This window comes from Taeniopygia guttata, chromosome 13, assembly GCF_048771995.1.
Source record: "Taeniopygia guttata chromosome 13, bTaeGut7.mat, whole genome shotgun sequence".
Lineage (NCBI taxonomy): Eukaryota > Metazoa > Chordata > Aves > Passeriformes > Estrildidae > Taeniopygia > Taeniopygia guttata.
This window is the reverse complement of record NC_133038.1, coordinates 5,445,785-5,466,871: the sequence shown is the minus strand read 5'-3', so window position 1 is coordinate 5,466,871 and position 21,087 is coordinate 5,445,785. Positions and strand designations below refer to the sequence as shown.

The 21,087-nt window shown below is 45.4% G+C and overlaps 1 protein-coding gene across 5 annotated transcripts in view; it reads right to left on the bottom strand.

Annotated features, from left to right (window-relative positions):
* Window positions 1-21,087, bottom strand: part of GRIA1 (glutamate ionotropic receptor AMPA type subunit 1) — a 117,508-nt gene that overhangs the window by 50,625 nt on the left and 45,796 nt on the right. For all 5 annotated transcript variants that reach the window (XR_012058104.1, XM_002198371.7, XM_002198393.7 and 2 more), the window contains exons 3-5: window positions 13,618-13,857; window positions 11,669-11,853; window positions 7,246-7,299 (exon numbers count right to left, since the gene is read on the bottom strand). Coding sequence is in view for 4 of the 5 variants with exons in the window: in XM_002198371.7 (XP_002198407.3) it covers window positions 7,246-7,299; window positions 11,669-11,853; window positions 13,618-13,857 (479 nt within the window). In the remaining variant the exon portion in view is untranslated. The remainder of the gene's footprint in view (window positions 1-7,245; window positions 7,300-11,668; window positions 11,854-13,617; window positions 13,858-21,087) is intronic.

Here is a 21,087-nt window from a genome sequence, read left to right as displayed (position 1 = left end):
CCTTGATGCATCTGTTCTTTATGCTGTTCTTAAACTGAAAGCAGTTTTCAGCCAAAAGTTGTTTTACTGTCCCATTTGCTGCCTTGGTTGCTGGGAGAGGCATCAGCAAGTCACACATTTATATTCCTCTCCACTGCTTGTGGGCTCAATCATCAAAGGAAATGCATAATGCAGGAAGACTGATGACTTGAAATGGGCCTCATGAATCCATCTTGATTAAGTGGTCCACAAAGGATCTGCCTTGAAAGGAAAGTCCCTCCAGAGATGAACCAGCTCCTAATTTATACCCTGGACACTGTGGGGAGCCAGAACACTGAGTGGGCAGTGCAGGCAGCTGTCAGTGTAGGGAAAACCTCATCCATTTGTCCATGACCCTCCTCAAATCTGGAGCTTCACTGACTTCCCTGCATCTCTCCTGTCACCCTCATATTTCACTGCCTCACTGTCCTAAACCTCTGCCTCCTCTCTGCACACTGATGACCCTTGGTGGCACAGCTGCTTGTGGGACACCCTCCCAGCCCATGGCAATGCACCCACACCTCCAGGTTCTCTTTGTTTTTCACTGAGCTCACACTAATTGCTGGCCCTTTCCCTGCAGGTGCCTCCTGTGATGCCTTTGAAGCTGCAGAAGCACGGGCTGAGCTCTGGGTAGGCTGTGGCTCAGCAGCTCAAAAGCCACCCCACAGCCCAGCTGAAAACCTCCCTGCCTGTGCTCCAAACCTCCTCCTTTCCTTGGATAAAGAACATTAGAGAGTCTCCTTGAAGACAGACACGTTCCTGAGAAACAGTACTGCTTTCTCTCCTCCTGCTGCCTCTTCTGAGCTCTCCAGATCTCCCCCTGAGACTGGCAAATTCAGCTTTGAATGAGGAGAGGGAAAACCACCCCTTTCTCTTGAATTGCCTGGAGAAGGCTTGTTGGTTGAAGCCAACAGAGTCCCCTCATCCCAGCAAGGAGTATTAGGTTTTTTAAGTCTCTTTCTGTCTGGGATGAAGAGACTAGAGTCTGCTTTCTCTTTTCTTTAATAGGTTGCACACTGAAATATTTATTTTCAAGCTAAAAGCATTTAAGCAATTCACCCTGAGCTTGGGTGAGTGCCACGGAAACCTGTGGCAGCATCGGGAAACTGGCCCAGCTCTGTTTAAATGCATGACTTGCAATGCCAGACTACTTCCTTGTAGCAGATTTTATGATTGTAAGAAACTTTGCAAAGCAAAATTTTTGCTTCTGAATGGCTGTAGATCAGCTGAGTGAATACAAAGTGGCTCCTGTCATTCCAAGGTACACCAGTGACTTACTGCAGGGAGCAAGAAATGGAGTGTTTCCAGGCAGAGCATCTCTAATACCCCAAATTATCTTCAAGCTTAACTTGTCCTGTGAAGTAGCATTCCTCACTCCCATCACTTTGTATTAATAAGGAGGGTGTGTCCAAAAAGAGTCCATCTGCTCCAGTCTCCTTCCACGGTGCCTTCCACTCCTCTGCAGAGTTATTAATGTGCCAAATCCCATTGCAGCAGCGAAACATGTGAGTCCTCACTGAGGTTAAGGAGAACGTGAAGAAAGGGAAAAGAAAGACAGGAGAAGGGGGCACTGTCAGACAGCTTCCCAGCCCTGCAGCTGGGTGAGAGGGTTCTGTCCTCATACAACACAAACCAAGTGAGGTGAGAATCCAGGCTTTAAGCACAAGGGCTTGGAGATGAACAGCAGCTTTTCCTTGGTGCAGCTCTGCAGATTTTCTTTGTGATATTATTTGCCCAATCTTGCAGCTGCAGCACATTGTGGATATAAATGACCATTCACATCTTGTCAGAAGGCTCAGTCCAGGCAGGGGAAGGGATGTTCTAGGTGGATGTTTGTGCATTAGAGAGCTTTCAGGGCATAAACTGATTTAAAGGTTTGGGAAATGTGCCGTGCAGTGGCAGATGCCATGAATTCAATCAAAGATATGATTAAAGGATGACCTGATCCCAGTTTACAAGGACCAAAACATCAGTAATGGAATATTTTGTCTAGCAAACAGAAGCATAAATCTAGTCGAGGAAGCTGAAGCTAAGCATGTTCTGACTAGAAAAGAGGACAAATGAAGTCACCATGAGGCAGATACTATGGATTTACACATTGCCACTTGCAGCCGAGCTGGGGTAATGGATTAGGAGACTGCAAATGGCTGAGGAAACCTGTTAGTTTAACACCATTTTGCTGCAGTTTAAGCAAACACATTTTTCCTTCCAATAGCTGTAATTTAATCTGTCAGTTACTCACCTGATGTTCTGATTTTTTTAAGCCACAGTAAGTCACTCATGTTTTTGAGCCCTCATTAACTACTGCAAAAATCCTCCCAAGGTTGCTGTTCATATTATCCTGTGTGGGCAAGTTTTGTATCAAACCAGATAATTTTATTATACATGAGACACTCAAGTTCAAGCAAAATTTAATTCAGGGCACTGCTGTGTCTCTTACTATCAGTAATTCAGATGAGATAATGTTATATGGGGTTCTGCTGCTAGATAATTTTTGAGTCAGGACAGAAAAGCTGTTTAGAAGTGAAATGCAAAATTTTCACTGATATATTATATTGTCTTTCTCTGCACAGAGAATTAATTTGTCTCGTGAGTCTACTTGCACCAACCTCTCAGGAAGCAGAAAGGTCTAACAAGCTCTCTGCCTGTGCATGGCCAATCTGGGAGGGTTCCTCTTCCCTCTCTGCACCCAGTCTTGGTCTCACACTGAGTCTCAGCCCTGCTGAGTCTCAGCCCTGGTGGGGCAGAAGTTCTTGCTTCTGTTTTTCGTGTGCAAAAAACCCCAAAGCTCCTCATCCAGCCCAGAGGGGAGCTGGATAAACCCAGCACATCTTGTCTGACTCCTGCAGGGGCCACTCTGCTGACAAAGCTGCTGTGCTGGAGGAAGTGATGATGCCAAACGATTTTTTCCTCCTTTGATTTCATATATTCTCTATTTTTTTTTACACATGTATTTGTAACTGTGGCCTATTGTATCTGTAGCTAGTTCTCTCAGTACTTTTCCCTACCTTTTCCCTAGGCAGAAAGACAAAACACATTCCAAGGCCACAATCCTATCTTGGTTGTTTCTGAGAAGCAAGGCTGAAGAACAGCTCTTCAAGACACATTTTCATAAACAAAATTTAGTTTCCATCTGAGCGGGGAGGATTTACAGATGCTTGAACTGGGGCAAATTGCATCACCTCTTGGGCTCCTAATTGGTAATTTTTGTCAATTATGCTAATTTGCTAAACTTACAACACTCCATTCACCCCGTGGGCATTTTGTGAACATTTTTCCATATCTGCCTCTGCATGCCTCCAATAAAGACCAACCTTTATATTACCTCTATACTATATTCTCTAGAAAGTGTGTTGTTTTATTTCTAGGTTCCTTAAGGCATCACTGGTAACCTCCACCAGCACCACAACTGCCAGCAAAGGGAAGTGTCCATGGCCTAACTCAGTGCTGACACAGGCTGGTGAAGTATGGCACAGGAAAAAGTGCCTACCTTTGCTAATCAACACTGTTTTTATCTTTACTTTTCTCTGCTACCCCTGCCATCAGCAATCTCATACACTTATCTATTCATCTTCAAAAAAAAAGGACACTTGCCGAAAGAACAACTCAGACTAATGCGCCAGGGAAGAAAAAAGAAGCTAAAACACTGGATGTGTCATCTGTCTTTCATATTTTCCTTTAAAGACAGGTCACATGAATGTCACTTATTTAATGACAAAAGATTTTTCTCTGCCCAAGCTGATGCTCTCCCACTACTGACAGCAGTCAGCTCACATCCATGGCGCAGGACAAACAGATTCACAAAGCCAAGGTTATGGGCAAAAAGCCTGAACATCAAAAGAAAGGAATCCCAGAAGTTTCTAAGCTTGTTCCTCTGATAGTATTGACTATATTTTTTTTCCTCTTTGTGGTTGCTAGAACTGATGGTCTCAAAGGCTGAGAGCAAAGCTTAGAAAAATGAGACTCGCAGAAACAAACACTTTTAAAAGTTGCCAAATCTCTTTGACTTCCACAGGGGAAAAGAGAGAGAGAGATATGACTGCAAGCTGCCCGTGGACCTGACAAATACCCAGGTTAGCTCTGGTAAAAGTTCATTGGGATAACTCTGATGGGTACCAGTTAAAGAGCAGAATTTCATCAATTTGCAAAAGCCATGAAGAGTGCCAAATTTGGCTCGAGGAGAGGGAGGGATGCTCACAGAAATCCTTCCCCAGTTGCAGTCAGACCTTCCTGGGACAGGCAGGGCTGGGGAGACATGAGAAGTTGTGTCTTTAGCAGGTGTAGCAGGTTCAGAGAAGAATGTTTGCCCATAGCCTAAGGTGCAGAATGGTTTCATTTTGTTTGTGAACACAGAAATATTATTGTCTCACCTTGGCAACAGCAATTTCACTGAAAAAGAAAGCTGTTCCTGCTACCAGCTTTCACTTGCTGCTGTCAAATTCTGCTCAGTGCTTTACTGCAGCTCACCCAGAGCACCTGCTGGGCAAACACACAGCAAGGCCAGTGCAAGGCAGTGACTCTGCTCATGGATTGGCTGTGCCCAGACAGGGAATTCCTCCATTCCAAAATGTGCCTATGGATGGTATCTTTTAGACCTTATTCAGCCTCTTCATTGCCTTGGAAACTCATTTTACGTTCCTGATGGAACACCAGTTTGAAGCTGCTGCAACTGGGCAGTGGTGTGCTGCTGCTCGGAATTTTTGGCTGTGTATAGGTATGAGGAAGCATATAGCTAAAAAGAGGAATTTAAGCAGATTTATCCAGAAATGTTTCCTAATATTGGCTTCCAGTGTTCTATTTCCATAACTGTGTCCCCATTTTTCCATGCCCAAGTAGGTTAGGTGTTGAAAATTCCTCCCCTTGCTCCAGCTAGTGCAGGAAACTTGGTGGCTACGAACCAGCTGAGGATTCCCTTGGCCTGATCTTCATACAGGGTGAGAGTCCTAAACTCAGGACTACCTCAGCCAGCACAGGGCACAAAACATAACTCATTTGGAAACCCAACACTTCCAGGTTTCAGCTCTTAATTTATTCTCTGAGGACTCGGTGCTCCAGAGCGAGGCACTTCCCCAAAGCAGGGCTGTTCTCCAGGCACGCGGGCGCGCACGAGGGTACGAGTGTGTGTGGGCATCCTGTCATCCTAGGACATGTCTGCAGGGGAAAATGAGGGGTGTTTAAGGTCTACCACTATGAGTGTGAGTCAGTGGGAATAAATTACAGCACGCTACACCCTCTGAAGGCTCTAATCCAGAGATGAGATGTCCTCAGAAGAGGGTAAAACCTACTGTGATCTCTTGGATCAGAGCCCTCGCACCAGGGTTTAACCCTGCCAGATGCCAGTTTCTGCCAAGCTCTTATAAAATCCCTGGCCATCCCCACTAAGGGAGGCTTGCTGTCCTTCCTTGCTGCTCTCAGAAACATGGGATTTTCAGGGCCTTTTTGCCATTATCCTTGCTAAACCCATCATCCAGTATAGGTGCAACACATTACAGGAGCTGATTTGGCTTCTGGTGTCTGAACCTGCCCACATTGTTCTGCCCTGGAAAGGACCTTCTTAACCTTGAGGGGTGCCAGGAATTTTTTTTAGAAATAGTTTTCCCATGTTGTCTGATTATCCCCTACTCTTTCTTATTTTTTTTTTAAGTATTCTCCTCTCTGACTGTTGGCTCTTGTGTGATGCTGGGTTTTAGGGAGCAGGGAAGACCAAAGGTAAAGCTTGAATTCCTTTCACTCTGCTCCTTCTCCCCAGAATCCAAACTGTTTGGGAAGAACATCAGTGAATTCTGGTGGTCTTGTCAGACACTGTGGGGTTCAAGGTCCCCTCCACTGCACTGCAGTGGGAGGCAGAATGTCCCTGCAGAGGGTCTGGAGAAATGAAAAGCCTTTTGCTCCAAGTTAATTATTTATAAACCCTGTTGGCTGAGTATGCAATCTCCTCCAGCCAGCTCTGTCCTCTTAGCATTTGTGAGGCTGAGAGAACATATTAAAGATGGGACAAGAGTACTTTGTCTGGGTGAAGGTGGGAGAGAGTGGTATCCTAACACAGAAGGAAATGTCCTTCAAATCTCCTACACCTGAGGGTAAGTTCAGTTCACCTCATGCCTTCCATGCATTTATCCTTATGAAACTGTGCAGGGGGAAGAGGTGATATTGTCATTCAGCCTTCTGTGTGGGTGTACTTAAAATTGCACAGACATGCTCACTCCAGTGACTCCAGCTCACTTTTCTGCTTAACTTTAATGATGGGACTTTCATAAACATCCAGGACCTGGGTTATGGCAAATAATATTTTTTTTTTTTTAATTAGCAACTGAAGTTATTGGCTGCTCTGTAGTTTTGCATGTCTCCCCCTGCACAAGGTAACATTTTAATCTCTGTAATTACATGGTAGGCAGCCAGCACAGGGTGCAGGGTCAGTACAGGGCACTGCAGGGTAATGATGTGGCCATTTTTGCCTGGTAAATTACAGAGTTATCTTGGGACTGAGAAAAGGAGAAGGGCAGCAAATGCTTGACTAATTGATAGTTTAAAGTTTAATTACCCCAGGGCTGACGTGCTGCCTCCCAGATGCAGCTCTGTGCTGAAAGAACACGTCCAGAGCCTGCACGTGGCTCACCCCACAGGGACACAGGAGTCCCAGGGGAGCAGCCTCAGCCCCAGACTGCCAGCAGCAGCCCAGCCTCTGCTGTGCATCCTCCTGGATGGACGGACACATTTGGGGAGGAGAGGGTAGGAGTTCTGCTGTGGAAAACCTCAATTTCTCTCTCTTGCCTCTCCCCTAGTTTCCCTAGGCAAAGAAATTTTCCATCCTCCAGAAAGATGGTCCTGCCACTGCCCAGTGCTGCTCTGTCCTCAGGCAGCACCTCCCTGCATTAAAGGGAGAATCCTTTCCTTAAAGAAATCTTTGCATTCAATTCTTTCCCTAGAGCCATGACAGTCAGATTTCATTTAGCACCAAGGGGGGAGTGATAAAATTACTTTGGTCTGCATCTGTCATCCAGCCAAGGTCAAACCATTACAAAAGCCCAGAACACTTGGAGATACCCTGCAGATAATCCTGCTGGCTCAAGAAGGAAAACTCCACAAGAAGAGCACAGCAAAAGACTTTGGTATATTATTTTACCTAGAAGGTGGATGAGAAAAAGAGTGTACAGCTCAGTAATTATAAATACAGTGCTTTACAAAACTGTGAGATAGAAAAAAACCCCAACAATTAGGGTAACTCACCATATTTGCCAGAATGTAGTGGTACCCATTGCCATTCTTTTCAAGCGAGATGATCTGCAAGATAAAAAGCAAGCATAATTCACAGACAGCAACTAAAGAAGAAGAATGTCAGTTATCTGCCCTTTCTCACTCTGATTTTTCCTTGCTGAGACTATTCAGCCATGAGCAGGCAGACATAGCAAAAGAAAAGCTCCCAATCTTATTAAAGGATGGCCAGAGCTTTCACACATGGTACCTGAGCAGCAAATCTGAAACTAGACAAGGACAAGATCCCCAAGAACATTGTACAGGCAGGGAGAGAAAACAACCAAACCAACCTGTTTCCTACAGGCTAGGGGAGGAAAAAACAAGATTTGTACATCAGACACCAAAGGAGCAAATGGGGAGTTGGAGTCCGTGTGTCCTATGAATGCAACTGAAACATTAGGCAAGACTAGAGAGCAATCCTGCACATCCTCCAAGCTACAGCCCCTGCTGCAAACACCTGCCTGGGAGAGCTGGCTGGAAGTTTAGGTTATGGGTAAAATTTTGTGCACCAGTGTAGTTTCAAATTGCATTTCCAGAATGAAGCTGTTTGGGCAAGGCACAGAAGAAAGATTCCCCTGCATCTTCGTTGAGATAACTTATAGATTCATATGCATGGTGTCCCAGTATATGTGCTTTGCCACTTATTTCTTTGTCCCTGACACTGCAGATTCAGGATTTTATTTTCTTTCAACTGCTTACCAATCTGTAACAACTGAGTTTTTCTATGTTAGCTTTTTCCTTTTCCACCTGTTGCAGATTTTCCTGTGACTGGGGGGAATAGAGGCACTGATCAGATAGCCCATGTCTTTTTCTCCCTTGATTTAAAAAGAGTACAGAAAAATAAACCAAAAGGTCTGTATTATTCTTCCTGACTCCATTTTCCCATTGAAATTCATCTCTATTGATTTCCAGCAGCACTGTTAAATTCTTACTAGTTTACTAGAGTCAGATACCATCTGCATTTGAGCCACTCTACAAACAGAAAGAATAAAGTGGAAAAAAAGGCCCAAACTAACATGCCATCAAAGCTTGTACAAAGACAAGATTTGCCAGTTTCTGAGAGAACTGTGCTTGTTTCCATTAGGTTTCTTGGCTGGCAACACTACCTCTTATTTCCATTGTCATATGAATTGATTCTGAATTGCTGCCTGCATTGCCAACAGGCACAGGCAAAATCTGCACAAACTGCAGTGAGGACAGAAAGATCCTCACAGCCAGAATGATCATAAAACCACTGCTGTGTCAGATTCAACCAGAAATCAGTCTACCCAGGACTTCTCTTTGGTACCAGACTGGCAGCAGGTACTTGAGAAGCGTCAGATGTGGGCAGAGACTGATCCTCCCCATGGGACAGCAGTCCCAGATTATCCTGAACAGTCATTTAGGGATTTCCAAATGGATTATAAATGAGCTGACACTTGCTCTGTGCAACTGGCTCGTCTGCCTTAGCCCTTCTCTGATGAAGTGCTCTTGTATGCATAATAAAACTCATCTGGTTCTCAGCATTAACGTGGGGGTGGCAATTAACGCCAATGAAAGCTTCATTTAGAAGCAGTTCCTTACACAGCTAACGCCAGCCCCACCAGCTTCCCTGCACAGGATCCCTCAGTGTGGCTTCTGCTGAGGTGTCTGGAGCTTTAAGAAAAATCCTGTCTACCTAAAGCTACCTACACCTCATGATGGGTGGTTTTCTGAGTATCTTCCACTGCCTGATCTAAGAAGCAAAACCAGACCAAACTTGCCCCTTTCCATTCATCAGCTGAGACTGACCTTTGCAGTAAGTCCCAGACCTTGCAGGAGGAAGGAGAATCTCTGGTGCACTGGGATGTCTAAGAATTATGATCCAATTCCCCTTTTCTCCAGCATCACCAATAGCTGGCATTGGCTCCTTCAGCCCCAACTCTCCTTTGTTATTTTATGAGGTGTCAGAGCCGATGAACCGGAGAGGGCTGCCATCCAGCTCTCCCTGAGCTGTTAATCTTACAGCCCATCCACCTGAATTATGAAGCTCGTTTCCTGTGTTTTACACAGTTATTTGTGATCTTAATTTATTTTAAAATGCTTGCTCAGTCCTAATGTGTCCGGACAGCAGTAGCAAGCTGAGGTTATAATAGCATTTATCACTCCTCCTGACTGTGGCGAGAGGCTGTGCTGGGCTGCATGCTGATTGCTCACTTGGGCCACCTAGGTTTCATTACCCACTTCTTAATGGGCGAGTTTGACATCTATTAGAGAGAAATCCTCTCAGAGTGAAACACTGGCAGAGGAGAAATTCCAGTCACTCATTTTAATGAGAGACAAGGAAGAAACAATAGAGGGCTTTGATGGAACACAAGCCACCAAGCACTTATCCCATTAAGGATACACAGCACAACCCCATGGCAACCTGCCCTGATCCAAAGCCTGGCTCACAAATGACAGGTACCTCAGCAAAGATAAATCAAACCCTTGAGACACGACACAGAGAAATCTCCCAGAGAGAAATCAGGTCATTTTTAACACACAGAGCTCCTCCACAGCTGAGGGCTGCCTTGCTGGAGTCACTGGTGCTGTTTGTGTTTTGTGTATGAAGGGAAAATGAAAAGCAGCGGTGTGGGTGTGAGAGGCAGATGTGCTGGACAGTCATCCCCAGCTCTTCTGCTCACAAATCACAAATCCACTGCTGCTGAGAGACAGACAGACTTGTCAGGGAAGAAGATAAATGCACTGAAATGTCCCTGAGAGGCTAAAGCAGCTCTTGGAATACCTCGGACAGTCAGAGGGACAGGGCAAACAGCACAGTGACATTCCCACAGAGGCTGCTGGTGTGGTGAGCTGAGACACCAGCCCAAGTTAGAGCCCAAGTTACAGTCCCAGCTGAATTGCACATGATAATGAGCTGAACACTATCTTTGAATCCCTCCAGTCATCTGTATACTCTGAAAAATCTGGCATTACTTTCTCACACTGGGACAACCACCTCGGCTCTCAGAAATCCTGGTGGACTTGGAACAAGAATGTTAAAAAGGATGAAAATGGGCTACACATATCTGAAAAAGTTGTTCACAGCTCTATCCTTCACTGGAGTGTTACCTCTCAGGCACAGATGTCTGCTGGAATTGCTCTGTAATTTTTGTAGTAAAACACAGCTTTGTACCTCTTCTCCCTGGGAACTGATATTTTTTATAGCATTGCAAAACAAATAATCACAGTATCTGGATTTTTAGTGCTCTTACAAATAGCTTTTCCTATATCTATGCTTAACATTTGCTCCAGCTATGTGAAGAAATTTGAAAGAAAGCCTTATTTTCCTGCTCAGATCAAGAAGACTAGATGATAATTTACTATACAGTTTAACATTCTTTTAGACAAGCCAGGCTTTAAAACCCAACACTATTAATCCTAGAAATTTGATATACTCTAAAGAAAAGCCAAATTCACTGCCTAGGTCTTGTCCAAAATTTTGTTCAACCGCAGCTGTTCCATAGCCAGAGAGAAGATTTTACCCTCTGGAATAACCTGTTTTGTCTTTCATGAATGTGACCTTTGCTTTGAGGTTACAACCTGCTCTCTGCTTTGTTATTCCACATAACAGAGGAGCACCCAGAGACATCCAGCAAGGATGGATTGTGCTCTGGATGTCCCTGAGCTGTGCATCTGGTGAAATGTCAGTCCCTGTCCCAGAAGGGGAGCAGAAGTGTGAGACAGAGCTGACAGGTACCTTAGACAGCATGAGGTAAGAGTGAGCTGATCATGAGGAGTAAATCAGTGCAAATTGCCCTTTCCAAACCCTTCCAGTGGTGGGGAAGGACTTAGCTGTAGGTGTTAGAGGGAAAGGTCTCGTGGCTGGAGCTGAATTGTGGGCCCAACCCACGCCTGGGCTTGTATTTGTCTCCTGTGCACAGAAATCCACATTCAGGACAGATGTACCATAATCCTGCTGTCCTGCTGGCACAGCTGTGAGAATTTGGTGCAGCAGATGGAGGCTGGAGGACCAGGAATCTGGCAGTGCCAATTCACACCTCCACTTTAACTCGAAAGAAAGACTCCACAGAATCAGGAGGTGCCACAACCTGTGCACACTTCTTGGAGGAATTAGCACAAAGCAAACTCATTTGGGAGCAAGGGGGTGTAAAGGGCTCAGCAAAGGAGTCAAACAAGGAGGGAGCATGGAGCAGTGGAGCTCACTCAGTGTGAATTCATGAGAGCTTGTACTATTCCTGCAGCTTTACTGTTTCCCCAGTAAGACAACAGAGAAATTCCTGCAAGCCCAGCAGCTTGCAAGGCACACACCCCAATTCCAGTGAGAGCCACAAGGAGACAAGGATCAGGCAAGAATGGGGAGGACTTCTCCAGGGAGAAACAACCCTTCCCACCCTGTGTGCAAGACCCCTCCCAGAGCCCACACCAACACAACCTTGTTAAGGATGATGTTCAGCCTCTCAGTCTCGCAGTCCACCACCACCAGCCTCTCCTTCTTCTTCTCCAGCTCCTGGAAGAGCAGTCGGTAGCCCTCCTCTGTTGTTGTCAGGATGTTGACAGCTGTCACCTGCCAGTTCTTCTCAGCTGCAGTGTCCAGCACTTTCTGCAGGACTGACAACCCTAGGGTGGGAAGAGAAGGGGGAGAGCCAGGTTTTAGTTGTGCAATGGCATCTTTCCACCCTCCTGGCAGCCTGGGTAGCTGCCTCAAGCCAGGCTGGAGACAGAGTCATGAGAGTACCGCAGAGCTACAGAGAGCAGCTAATAGTCTAGATCTGACCCAAACCCATCTGGGCTAGAATTAATGACTCCTGCTTTTTCTGGCCTAGCATAGATGATTCCAGGTCTGATTTTCCTTTGTAATCGGCAGATCAGTCTCGTTGATCAGGCCCTGCTGTGGGATTCAGATAAGAACTCTAATCCCCATCGTCCTGTCTGTCACTACCCAAATAATTTGATTTCTCTCAGCCATAGTTTCCTTCTCATCTTTGATCTGCTTAGGCTGTGTGCTCCTAGGGTTAGGGACACCCTCATCAATCACAGCACACCATCACACCCAGCATGCTCCTTTCTCAGCAACATCTCATCAGGAGACCATTACTTTTAGAATTATGTTGCTTAAATTACATGCACAGCTTTCTAGAGGAGATGCACATAGCAATTCTCTGGAATCGTGCTGGACAACCCTAAATAACCCTGTGCATTTGGAGTATCCTGTGTGCCCATGCCTCATGAAAACAAAGCAGGTGGGATGCTTTCATACCTTCTCCTTGTCTCTAAAGCCCATCCTGTCCCTTCAGGGGATAATTATAACTTCCAGGACAGAGATGTGAATCACCTTACCTCTGCCCTGCCCTCCACAAGTCTGCTTTGCCTGCAGCCTCCAAGCCAGGAGCTTTAAAGGCACCTGGGGCTGGGAAAGCTGAATCATGGAGCAATGAGCTCTCTAGCCCTATTTGTGGTTTAAAACGTTAGATAACATCTTCCATTACCCCACACAGTTTTTTGCTCTTTTACATAGAAAACTGACATGCAGCAACATGGGTAATTTGGAGTTTTCCAAGCTCTCTGCCAGAAACACACATTTCACACCTGCCTGTAGGCTTAGGTGAGATCTGAGCAAGTGTCCATTCATGTTTCTAAGCTCTGGACTCAGTGTCCTTGAGTTTGACAGACCAGTTCAGTATGGGACCAATTGAAAAGAAACAGCTTCCCCATTTTGTATTCCAAACTGTTTGCACATCAAGTATTTCCCTCGTGTTGATGGGGCTCGGATCTGACCCCACGAACACAACACACACAACACACACACACACACACACACACACACACACACAATGCTTGTGACATTCACATTCTCTGGCCAGAGAGACATAATTCTGTCTCTCAGGAGAATCACAGAGAGAAGAAGAGAAAATAATCTTTATCTCTGCTCCTTTGATTTTCCCATGTGGAATGTGGTGTGGAGATTGTTCACCTGAAGTGATTGCTGGGTTTGATTCTGGTGAAGGTTGCTTGGGTTCAGTGGCCAGTCGGATCCAGCTGTGTCTCAGACTCTCAGCACAGAGTCACGAGTTTGTGAGTTAGTTGATAGATAGTAAGTATGATAGTAAGTATCTCTTTAAATGGTATATTAATGTAATAGTATAGTTTGAATAAAGCTATCCGTCAGCCTTCTGATCTGGAGCCAGACATCATCATTTCTTCCTTGAGTCGGGGGTCGCCTGATTTCCGACAAATGCTTACCTCCAGCAGAAAGGAATATTTAGAAGAAAAACAAACAGGGAAGGCATAGGCTGACCCAAACCCACAACTTTTGCAGGTAACACTCTTCTAAACCACAGTCTTGGACTGCCTGGTAACCCCTCCCACAGAGCTGTGACTTACCCCGGTCAGCGTCGTAAATGTACACAAACTTCTGCCAGCTGTAGTGCTCGATGACGCTGATGAGGGCATCCTGGAGCTCGGGGCGGAGCTGCAGGACAAACTGGTTGGAGGTTTCCACAGGGAAGCTCGGCGTTATGAAGCAGACGTGGAGGGCCCCGCAGAAAGACGTGAGCATGTTGACAGTCCTCCTCTCATAAAACCCGAAGATGGCATAGACACCCTTGGAGAACTGTGAGCAGACTGCAGGAGAAGAGGGGAGGGTCAGGAGGGCAGAAAATCAAGAAGGCTTCTCAGCAATGTCACCGAAAAAAAACCTTTTCCCTGAGATAAGCTGCAGGGTCTCTCTGGACTAGATAATTTTCGCCCAGGTGGGCGGGTTGGTGAAGACAACCTGGGAAGAACAGGGCTTGTGACCATGAAGCGCCCTGCCCTTGGTCTCCACACACCTGCTTTACTTTTAATAGGAAGAAATTACTCAAAAGAATGAAATCAGTGTCCTCAGGGCTCTGCTGAAGATTTTGCTGCTTCTGGGGTAAAATGAGTAATCTGAGCATGGAAAACCCTTGGCAGAAAGAGGCTACTGCAGCATTCATGGAGCAGAAGGAAAGCCTTTGCACAGCAGCACAGCCCTTTGTGGCCAACAACTCCAGAGGGAAACCATGGGTTTGACCTCAGCAGCTGAGGAAACCACTCTGACAGGGCATCTCAGCAAAGGTTCACCAAGGTTCAACGCAGCCACGGCACAGCTCCAGGGAGATCTGTCCTGGGGCGTGAGCTGCTGGCTCTGAGTCAGAGCCTCTGACACTGGGAGTGTGTTGGTACTTGGGAGCACAACTTTTTGGCAATTTCTGGTTTCCTCACAAAGCCGTGGAGACAGGGCTGTGAGCCCAGTGAGGTATCAGCAGTGTCCTGGGAGGTCTCCTCCTGTCAGTCTGTCCTCCTGGCAGGCGTCTGTCTGTCCTCAGCCCCTGTGCTGTGCAGGGAGGGCTCCCTCGGGTAGGAGCTCTTCTCTGGAGAGCACTTAATGAGATCGTGGGAGCTGCTGGGAAAACGCCTGAGGATCTCAGCGAGACAGAGAGAGTTCACACTTTGTGTTGTAAAACTTAGCCCCTGAGACAGTCAGATTCATTCAATATCACCCCTGTTTATGGCACATCCCAAGTTACCATCAATAAATCTCCAAGCTGGAGGTGGTGGCAGTGACAGCACTTTTCCTGTGTCAGAACTCTTGGCACTAGTGTTTCCTCCTCTTGTCACTCTGAAGACCTTTGGCTGTGACATTTATACTGACTCGACACTTCACACATCACTTGCCCACTCTGCCACACGAGTGCAGGCTGAGGAGCTGGATGTGACATTCTGGGGTCCCCTGGCAAGTGCTCTGCACTGCTCGGGAGTCCCCTGACCTGATTTCTGCTAACTGCCAGTACCGAACCTTCTGCACGTGTGGCTGGAGAAAACCTCCTGAACACGAGCTTCTTGCATCCTTAGCCGGGCTCCATGAGAGCTCTGTGCCTCCAACAGGGACCCAAAGTCAATTCTGGCTGGCTTACAGCCATCCTGGAAAAGACTGTCTTGTTCCTCACTTCGCTACTGCCAGCACCAAACATTCAGAGGGAAGAGCAAGAAATCCTACTTCCCGCTGTGCAAAGCTAGTCCCTGCTCCCTTCTCACCCTTGAAACAAAGCAGCCAGGCTTTGTGGTGGTGCTGAGAGCTGAGAATGGAATCTCATAAGACTGAAGAAATTTTTTTCCTTTGTCTTGGATCTGAGCCCAGTTTTTGGGCATCCCAGTCCCGCAGTTTGTTCACAGGGTCGCTCATCCTCTTTTCACTGATTAGCACCTGTGATCTCAGCATTTTCCTCCCACAAGGGAATTTGCCATTCTGCAGGGCAGGGACACCTCAGAAAGCCCAAACTGAGACGGAAATAACCCCCTCTTCTCTTTATTTTCACAGCAGTGCCTCTCTTTGCAATCAGCAATTGTGTCTGTATCAGCTGGAGTCACTGCCCTCTTCATGAGACTGACACATTCAGGAAGAAAAGCAGCAGATAGAGATGGAAATAGTCAGAGCATTGTTTCCGTGTGACTGGAGCAGTGGGTCTAATGGACGCTGTGAGATACCATATGTGAGAGATCAGAACGTGATCTCCAGAGACCCAGGCTTCAGCCTCACTGAATGATTAAAGAGACATTTTCGGGACAGCTGAACAATCCAGTACAATTAATAAACTAGACAATAAACTTAGCTGGCTTGGTTTGTTTTCTTTTAGGCAAGGCATGGCTTGCTTGGATTTCTTTTCTATTCAAAAGGAATCTATAATTTTACATATTTTATTTTTTTCTTCAACTCTGTGGCTCAGTCACGCTCAGGCATCCCTCCTACACTGTTCTGAGACATCATCAGTGCCAGCATTTGAAACAGATTGTACCCAAGACAACTGGGAATGTGAACACTCTTTATCATTAGTAAGTTTGGAAAGAACCCTCACTTGCTTTGTACTTTCAGGATAAGAGGGGCCATGGACAAGGCAGATAATTTGAGAAAAAAAAAAAAAAAAAAAAAAAAAAGGCTTGCCAAAAATTATCTCCCAAAGAAAAACGAAGAAACTCTTGTGTCACTTAATCTGGAAAAATGAAGAGTGAGAGCTGTAGCCACCTTTCTGGGAATGAACTTGGCATAATGTAAAAGCAATGGCTGCAAAATTATGTAAATCTCGGGGCTATTTTAAATTACAGATGCTCCAAATGAATTTACACAGCAAAGCTAAAAAGAAATTACTTGCTTGTTATTTAATACACTAAGAGATTGCTGGAACTTCTTTACATTTCCTTTAATCGTTTTATGAAGCAAATTTGTTAATTATTCTGTTCTCATTTGATTGCTCTGCAACTTCCTAATAATCTACTACTAAGAATTGTAAACCTTAAGTAGAGGAAGCAAATATTTTAAGCTCTCTTTGTTTTTGTAGAGACAAGCAGTCACTAGCCTCTGACTGATGGATTTCTAAAAAGATTAAGAAGCATAAAAGGCATGAAGATTGTGCTGGAATGCAAGGTCCAAGAAGTTGAACTCTTGTGGCCAATTGGCTGGTGACAGCATCACCCTTTCCTTGTGCTGGCTCTCTGTGAGCAGCTGGCTGGCCCCAGCCCAGCTTTTCCTGCAGAGGAGAGCTGCAGTCAGCCTGGAGACCAGCTCCAGCAGCTGAATTTGGACAGTTCCACCTCAAGCTCCTTCCTGCAGGCAGGAATCTGGGTGAAATCCAACAGCATAAATGTTTGCCTACCCCAGGATGTGAGCACAAGTGAGGAGGGTTTGCTTGGATGCAAATGCAGACATCTGTGGCTGTTTGTATGTGCTGTTCATGGGCTCTGGGCTGCAGGGTGGGAAAGGACAGAGAACATCAGTTCTGGGCTGTACCTGAGCTTGTATCCTACACCGAATTTGTAATTTACTACAGAAGAATTTCCCTCTACAATAGCCCTCAGAAAATGTAGTCCATAATGATTGATAACCGTGGCAACTGCTACTGTGTTCTCCCTGATCAATCTTGTTTAATTGATCAGTTTGGGATTTGGGGCTGAGGCATTCCCAGTGTGTGCTGCATCAGGCCCCAGGGACACCCCATATCCCTCCCTCTCCAGGCACAGGATTTCTCCCTGAGATTTCTAGTGCTGCTCAACAAGGAAAATCAGGTAAAAGCAGAGGCATTAGCAAGATTGTCACCTGGTTATGCTGAAGAGACAATCCAGTGACAACCAGCTGCTCTCTCACCTCTGCAGAGAGCTCATCTGGCTGCTCTAGAAACTTTCCTAACTTGCACCAAAGTCAGAATAGATTGTAAATTAGTTAAAGAGTGACTGATGTGGTAGAACAAGCAGGGGAGGCTGCCCCTCTCCCCCTGTGGAATGGTAGCCATCAGGGAGCTGAGTGTCCTTGAATTCAGATGAGGAAAAAGGCATCTGTGATTCAGTCACTTGGAATCCACAGGCTCCAGGATTTCTAGTCCTTTCAGTGTCTCTCAGAAGCTCCCTTTTCATATGGAAATATTCAAGCTAAAGAATGTACATCAGAGAGAAACATTGATTTTACCAAAAGCACACACAGGAGAGGACACTTATTTGGGAGCTGAAGAGAGGCAGCTCTGGCCACCTTTGCAGATGCTTCCAAGAAAGGGAAAAATACATCAGTAAATGCATCAACGATCACAACTTTAAATTGCACATTTTCTCTGTGGGAGAGGAAAGAAAAAGAGGTGTTTTGAGTCTGTAAAAATTCGTGGTAGATTTTTTTTTATGGCTGCAGCTCTTAACCAGAGTGAGTAGATGAACAAGATTGATTTTTGCATTAGGAAAGTCGGAGGTATTTTACAAGGGGGTGTTTGACCTGATCCATGTTGTCGAGGGTGAAAGGCAGATGTCAGATAAAACAGATATCTCTTTTAGGTTTTGGTGAAGGAAGATAACCCAAAAAGTTTCTCTCAGAAACCATCACCACAAAGAGGGGCTGAAGTAGGATTTGAGGCAGGAAGAAGGGCAAATGGGCTGCACAGAAGGATGGAAATGAGGATTTGGTCTCCAGCAGTGAAAACTGTATTCTGCTGAGAGTCTGCAAACAAGACTGCAAAAAGTGAACTGCTCTCCAGGGACACAGTTGGGGAGGAAGCCTGGTAGGAGATCCTGGCAACTGCTCATCTGCCATCTCCTTTAGAAGCAGAATTTTCACCATTTCACTGAGTTTAAGACTAGAAAGGGACATTAGATCATTTCTACTGACTTGTTGCATCTCATGGACTATTAAGTTTCACCCAGCTACCCCTGGAGGGAGCCAATAATATGGCTTAGTTGACTCTTAGGAGATTCAGCTGCTGCATGTGCTTCTGTCAGAGAACAGAAGTAGCAGAGGCATTGCTAATACCCAAAGCCACAAGAGCAGTAAAAAATCTGATTAAATGAAATATCCCCAGATGTTCCTCACAAATGACTCACGTTCCCACTTGCAAAAGGGGACAGGCAGCCCAGATGGCTGTCTCAGAGATCTCAGAGATCTCAGAGGCCTTCCTGACCCTGGAGAATGCCATGGCATCTAGGAGGGAAGACACTGCATCTTCTCCAGGAAAACTATTCCTACGATGCTGAGCTTCACATGTGACCAAATTATTCCCCATACCACAAATAAAACAATAGAGAAAATATAGATTCCAAAGTAAGAAATCTTTGAAACCACTCAACCCAGCAAAATAAATAAGTGCCTTTTACATTGAAAGACCACAATGAAAAAGTGCCTTTTAAAAATTGCAAGGTTAGTGTGGCCAGACTTCGAGGGTAATAAAATAGTGATCTCAGTTATGCCAGTTATCCTCTGCAAGCTATTAAAGATGAGCCCTGCAATGCCTGCAGCCCCAATATCATCTTCATGCGCCCAAACCTCCTGGGACACAGAACCAACGCCCTCACTCGCAGCAGAACATTCTCATTGACAACAGTGGTGTCGAGAAGCAGCTCCCACACGCTTCCCTTTGCTCACTTGGAGTGTGCTTGTGCACATGTGGGAAAGAGGAGGGAGGATATGAATGCATAATTCATTCTCAGCATGCCCTGCCTGGAGGCGACCCTCGCACGGTGATGGAGAACCTGACATCAGGTTGGCAAGGCTGGTGGGGTTCCAAGGAAAGAGCTCTGGTGTCTGCTGCACTCAGGCTCAGCTCAGCTTTCCTCCCGAGTGTTTGTCCTCACAGCTCTGCTCTGTGGCGTGGGTGCCAGAGCGCGTCTCCAGCACATCCCAACGGCAGCGTGTTCCCACAGATTGCTGCAGCAGGGGAAAGCCAAACAGATCCCACACTCCCCCTTTGTTCCACTCGTGTGTTTAGCTGACAGCAGATCTGTCCCACATATTTGAGCAACTGCAAATCAGGCTGATGTGCTATCACAAGAAATCCATCCTTTTCTTTCAAATATTCCAAAGGCACAGAACAGTGCTCCCTTCCATCATTTCCCTGCAGTGCTGCTCTAATGATAATGGAAGCTGGAAAGTGGTGTTGATTTTTACACAAAAATCTGCTTTCCTTCCCTCATATTTAAACAATAATCTGTGACTGAAGAGCTGCTCATAAATGCATACACTGATAGCTTCAATTTTTTCAGTGAAGTTTGCCAGCCTAAAAAATAAATCTCAGTTTGCCTGGCTGGCAAATGATAAGTTCCTATTGTGATCAAATTGGATTTGGGGTTCTTCTTTCTCACATGCCACTGAGTTTTAGGAAACCGAAATAGCATGGTGGTTTGGTCACCAAAAATTCAAACATGGACTCTCTTTTATTTAAGTGAATTTTTGAATTAAAATCATGGTGGTGGAAGATACAGTCATGGGTAGTTGAGTTCAATCTCTCTAAGGGACCAAGTGAAAGTCTTTGCTCTTCTACTTGTGTACTTCACATCTCAAAAGCTTTTTTTATTTTTCTACTAGAGTCTTTGAATGCAGTTCTTATCCAGTGTGACTACAAAGTAAAAGAAAATAATTCAAATATCAAAGGTCTTAATGAGGTCGCTGAACTTGTTGAAATACGGAAAATGATGATGTTTGTGTCAAGATTCTACTTGCTTGCTCTATTTGTTTTTAAAAGTGTTTTTACTTTAGGATTGCTAATACTTTATTGAGTCACATATAACCAAGAATTAAATATATTGAAGGGTTTATGGTCAACACAAACTATTTCTGAGCACTTTTAACAGGAATTAGATGCAAATCCCTGTGTGGAAGACAGTGAGATCAGAAGCATCCTTAAGAGGGTGTCATTTCTTCTCTGGGTAGAATGAGATTATTGTTCTAATAGGGACAGCTTGGTTAATGAGGATCCTGTGGTTAACAGATTAGATTATGTGTAAGAAGAAATGGGTCCATTGCCATCTCTGTGTCAGGTTTGTTATTTAATCATGGTTTGGATCTTTGCTTGTGAGGCAACTGCTTTTCTCCAAGCCCATCTGTTCCAGTCCCTTTGGTCAGAGCTGACTTTTGCACTGTGCTCATACAGACCCAAAATAGGGCCCATTTCTGAGCTGGAAGCACTGATGCCATGCTCTCAAGCTGTGTAAGGCTCTTGTCTGCTGCCTTCATCTCTCCAGTGTCCCATACCAGAGCCACAGCTTCTCCACAGCACTCCCTGCTTTCATAACTTAAAAACAGAAAAGATGTGCAAAAGGGCTCTGGTGCCTGGAAAAAACTCTGCATTTTTCAGCTCTAATAAAAATCTGACCTTTCCACCTTGACTCATTGTTTAAATGGGAGTGTATTCCTCCATGCCAGTCTGGTTCATTTCTGGGGGACAGCTAACAAACCCATTTGGGGTACAGTCCTCTGACAGCTTTTTGAGGCATATTTTGTCTTTGAAAATCTTAGAACCATTGAATGGTTTGGCTTGGAAGGGACCTTAAAGATGTGCCAGAACTGTCTGACACTGTCAACAGGTCTGC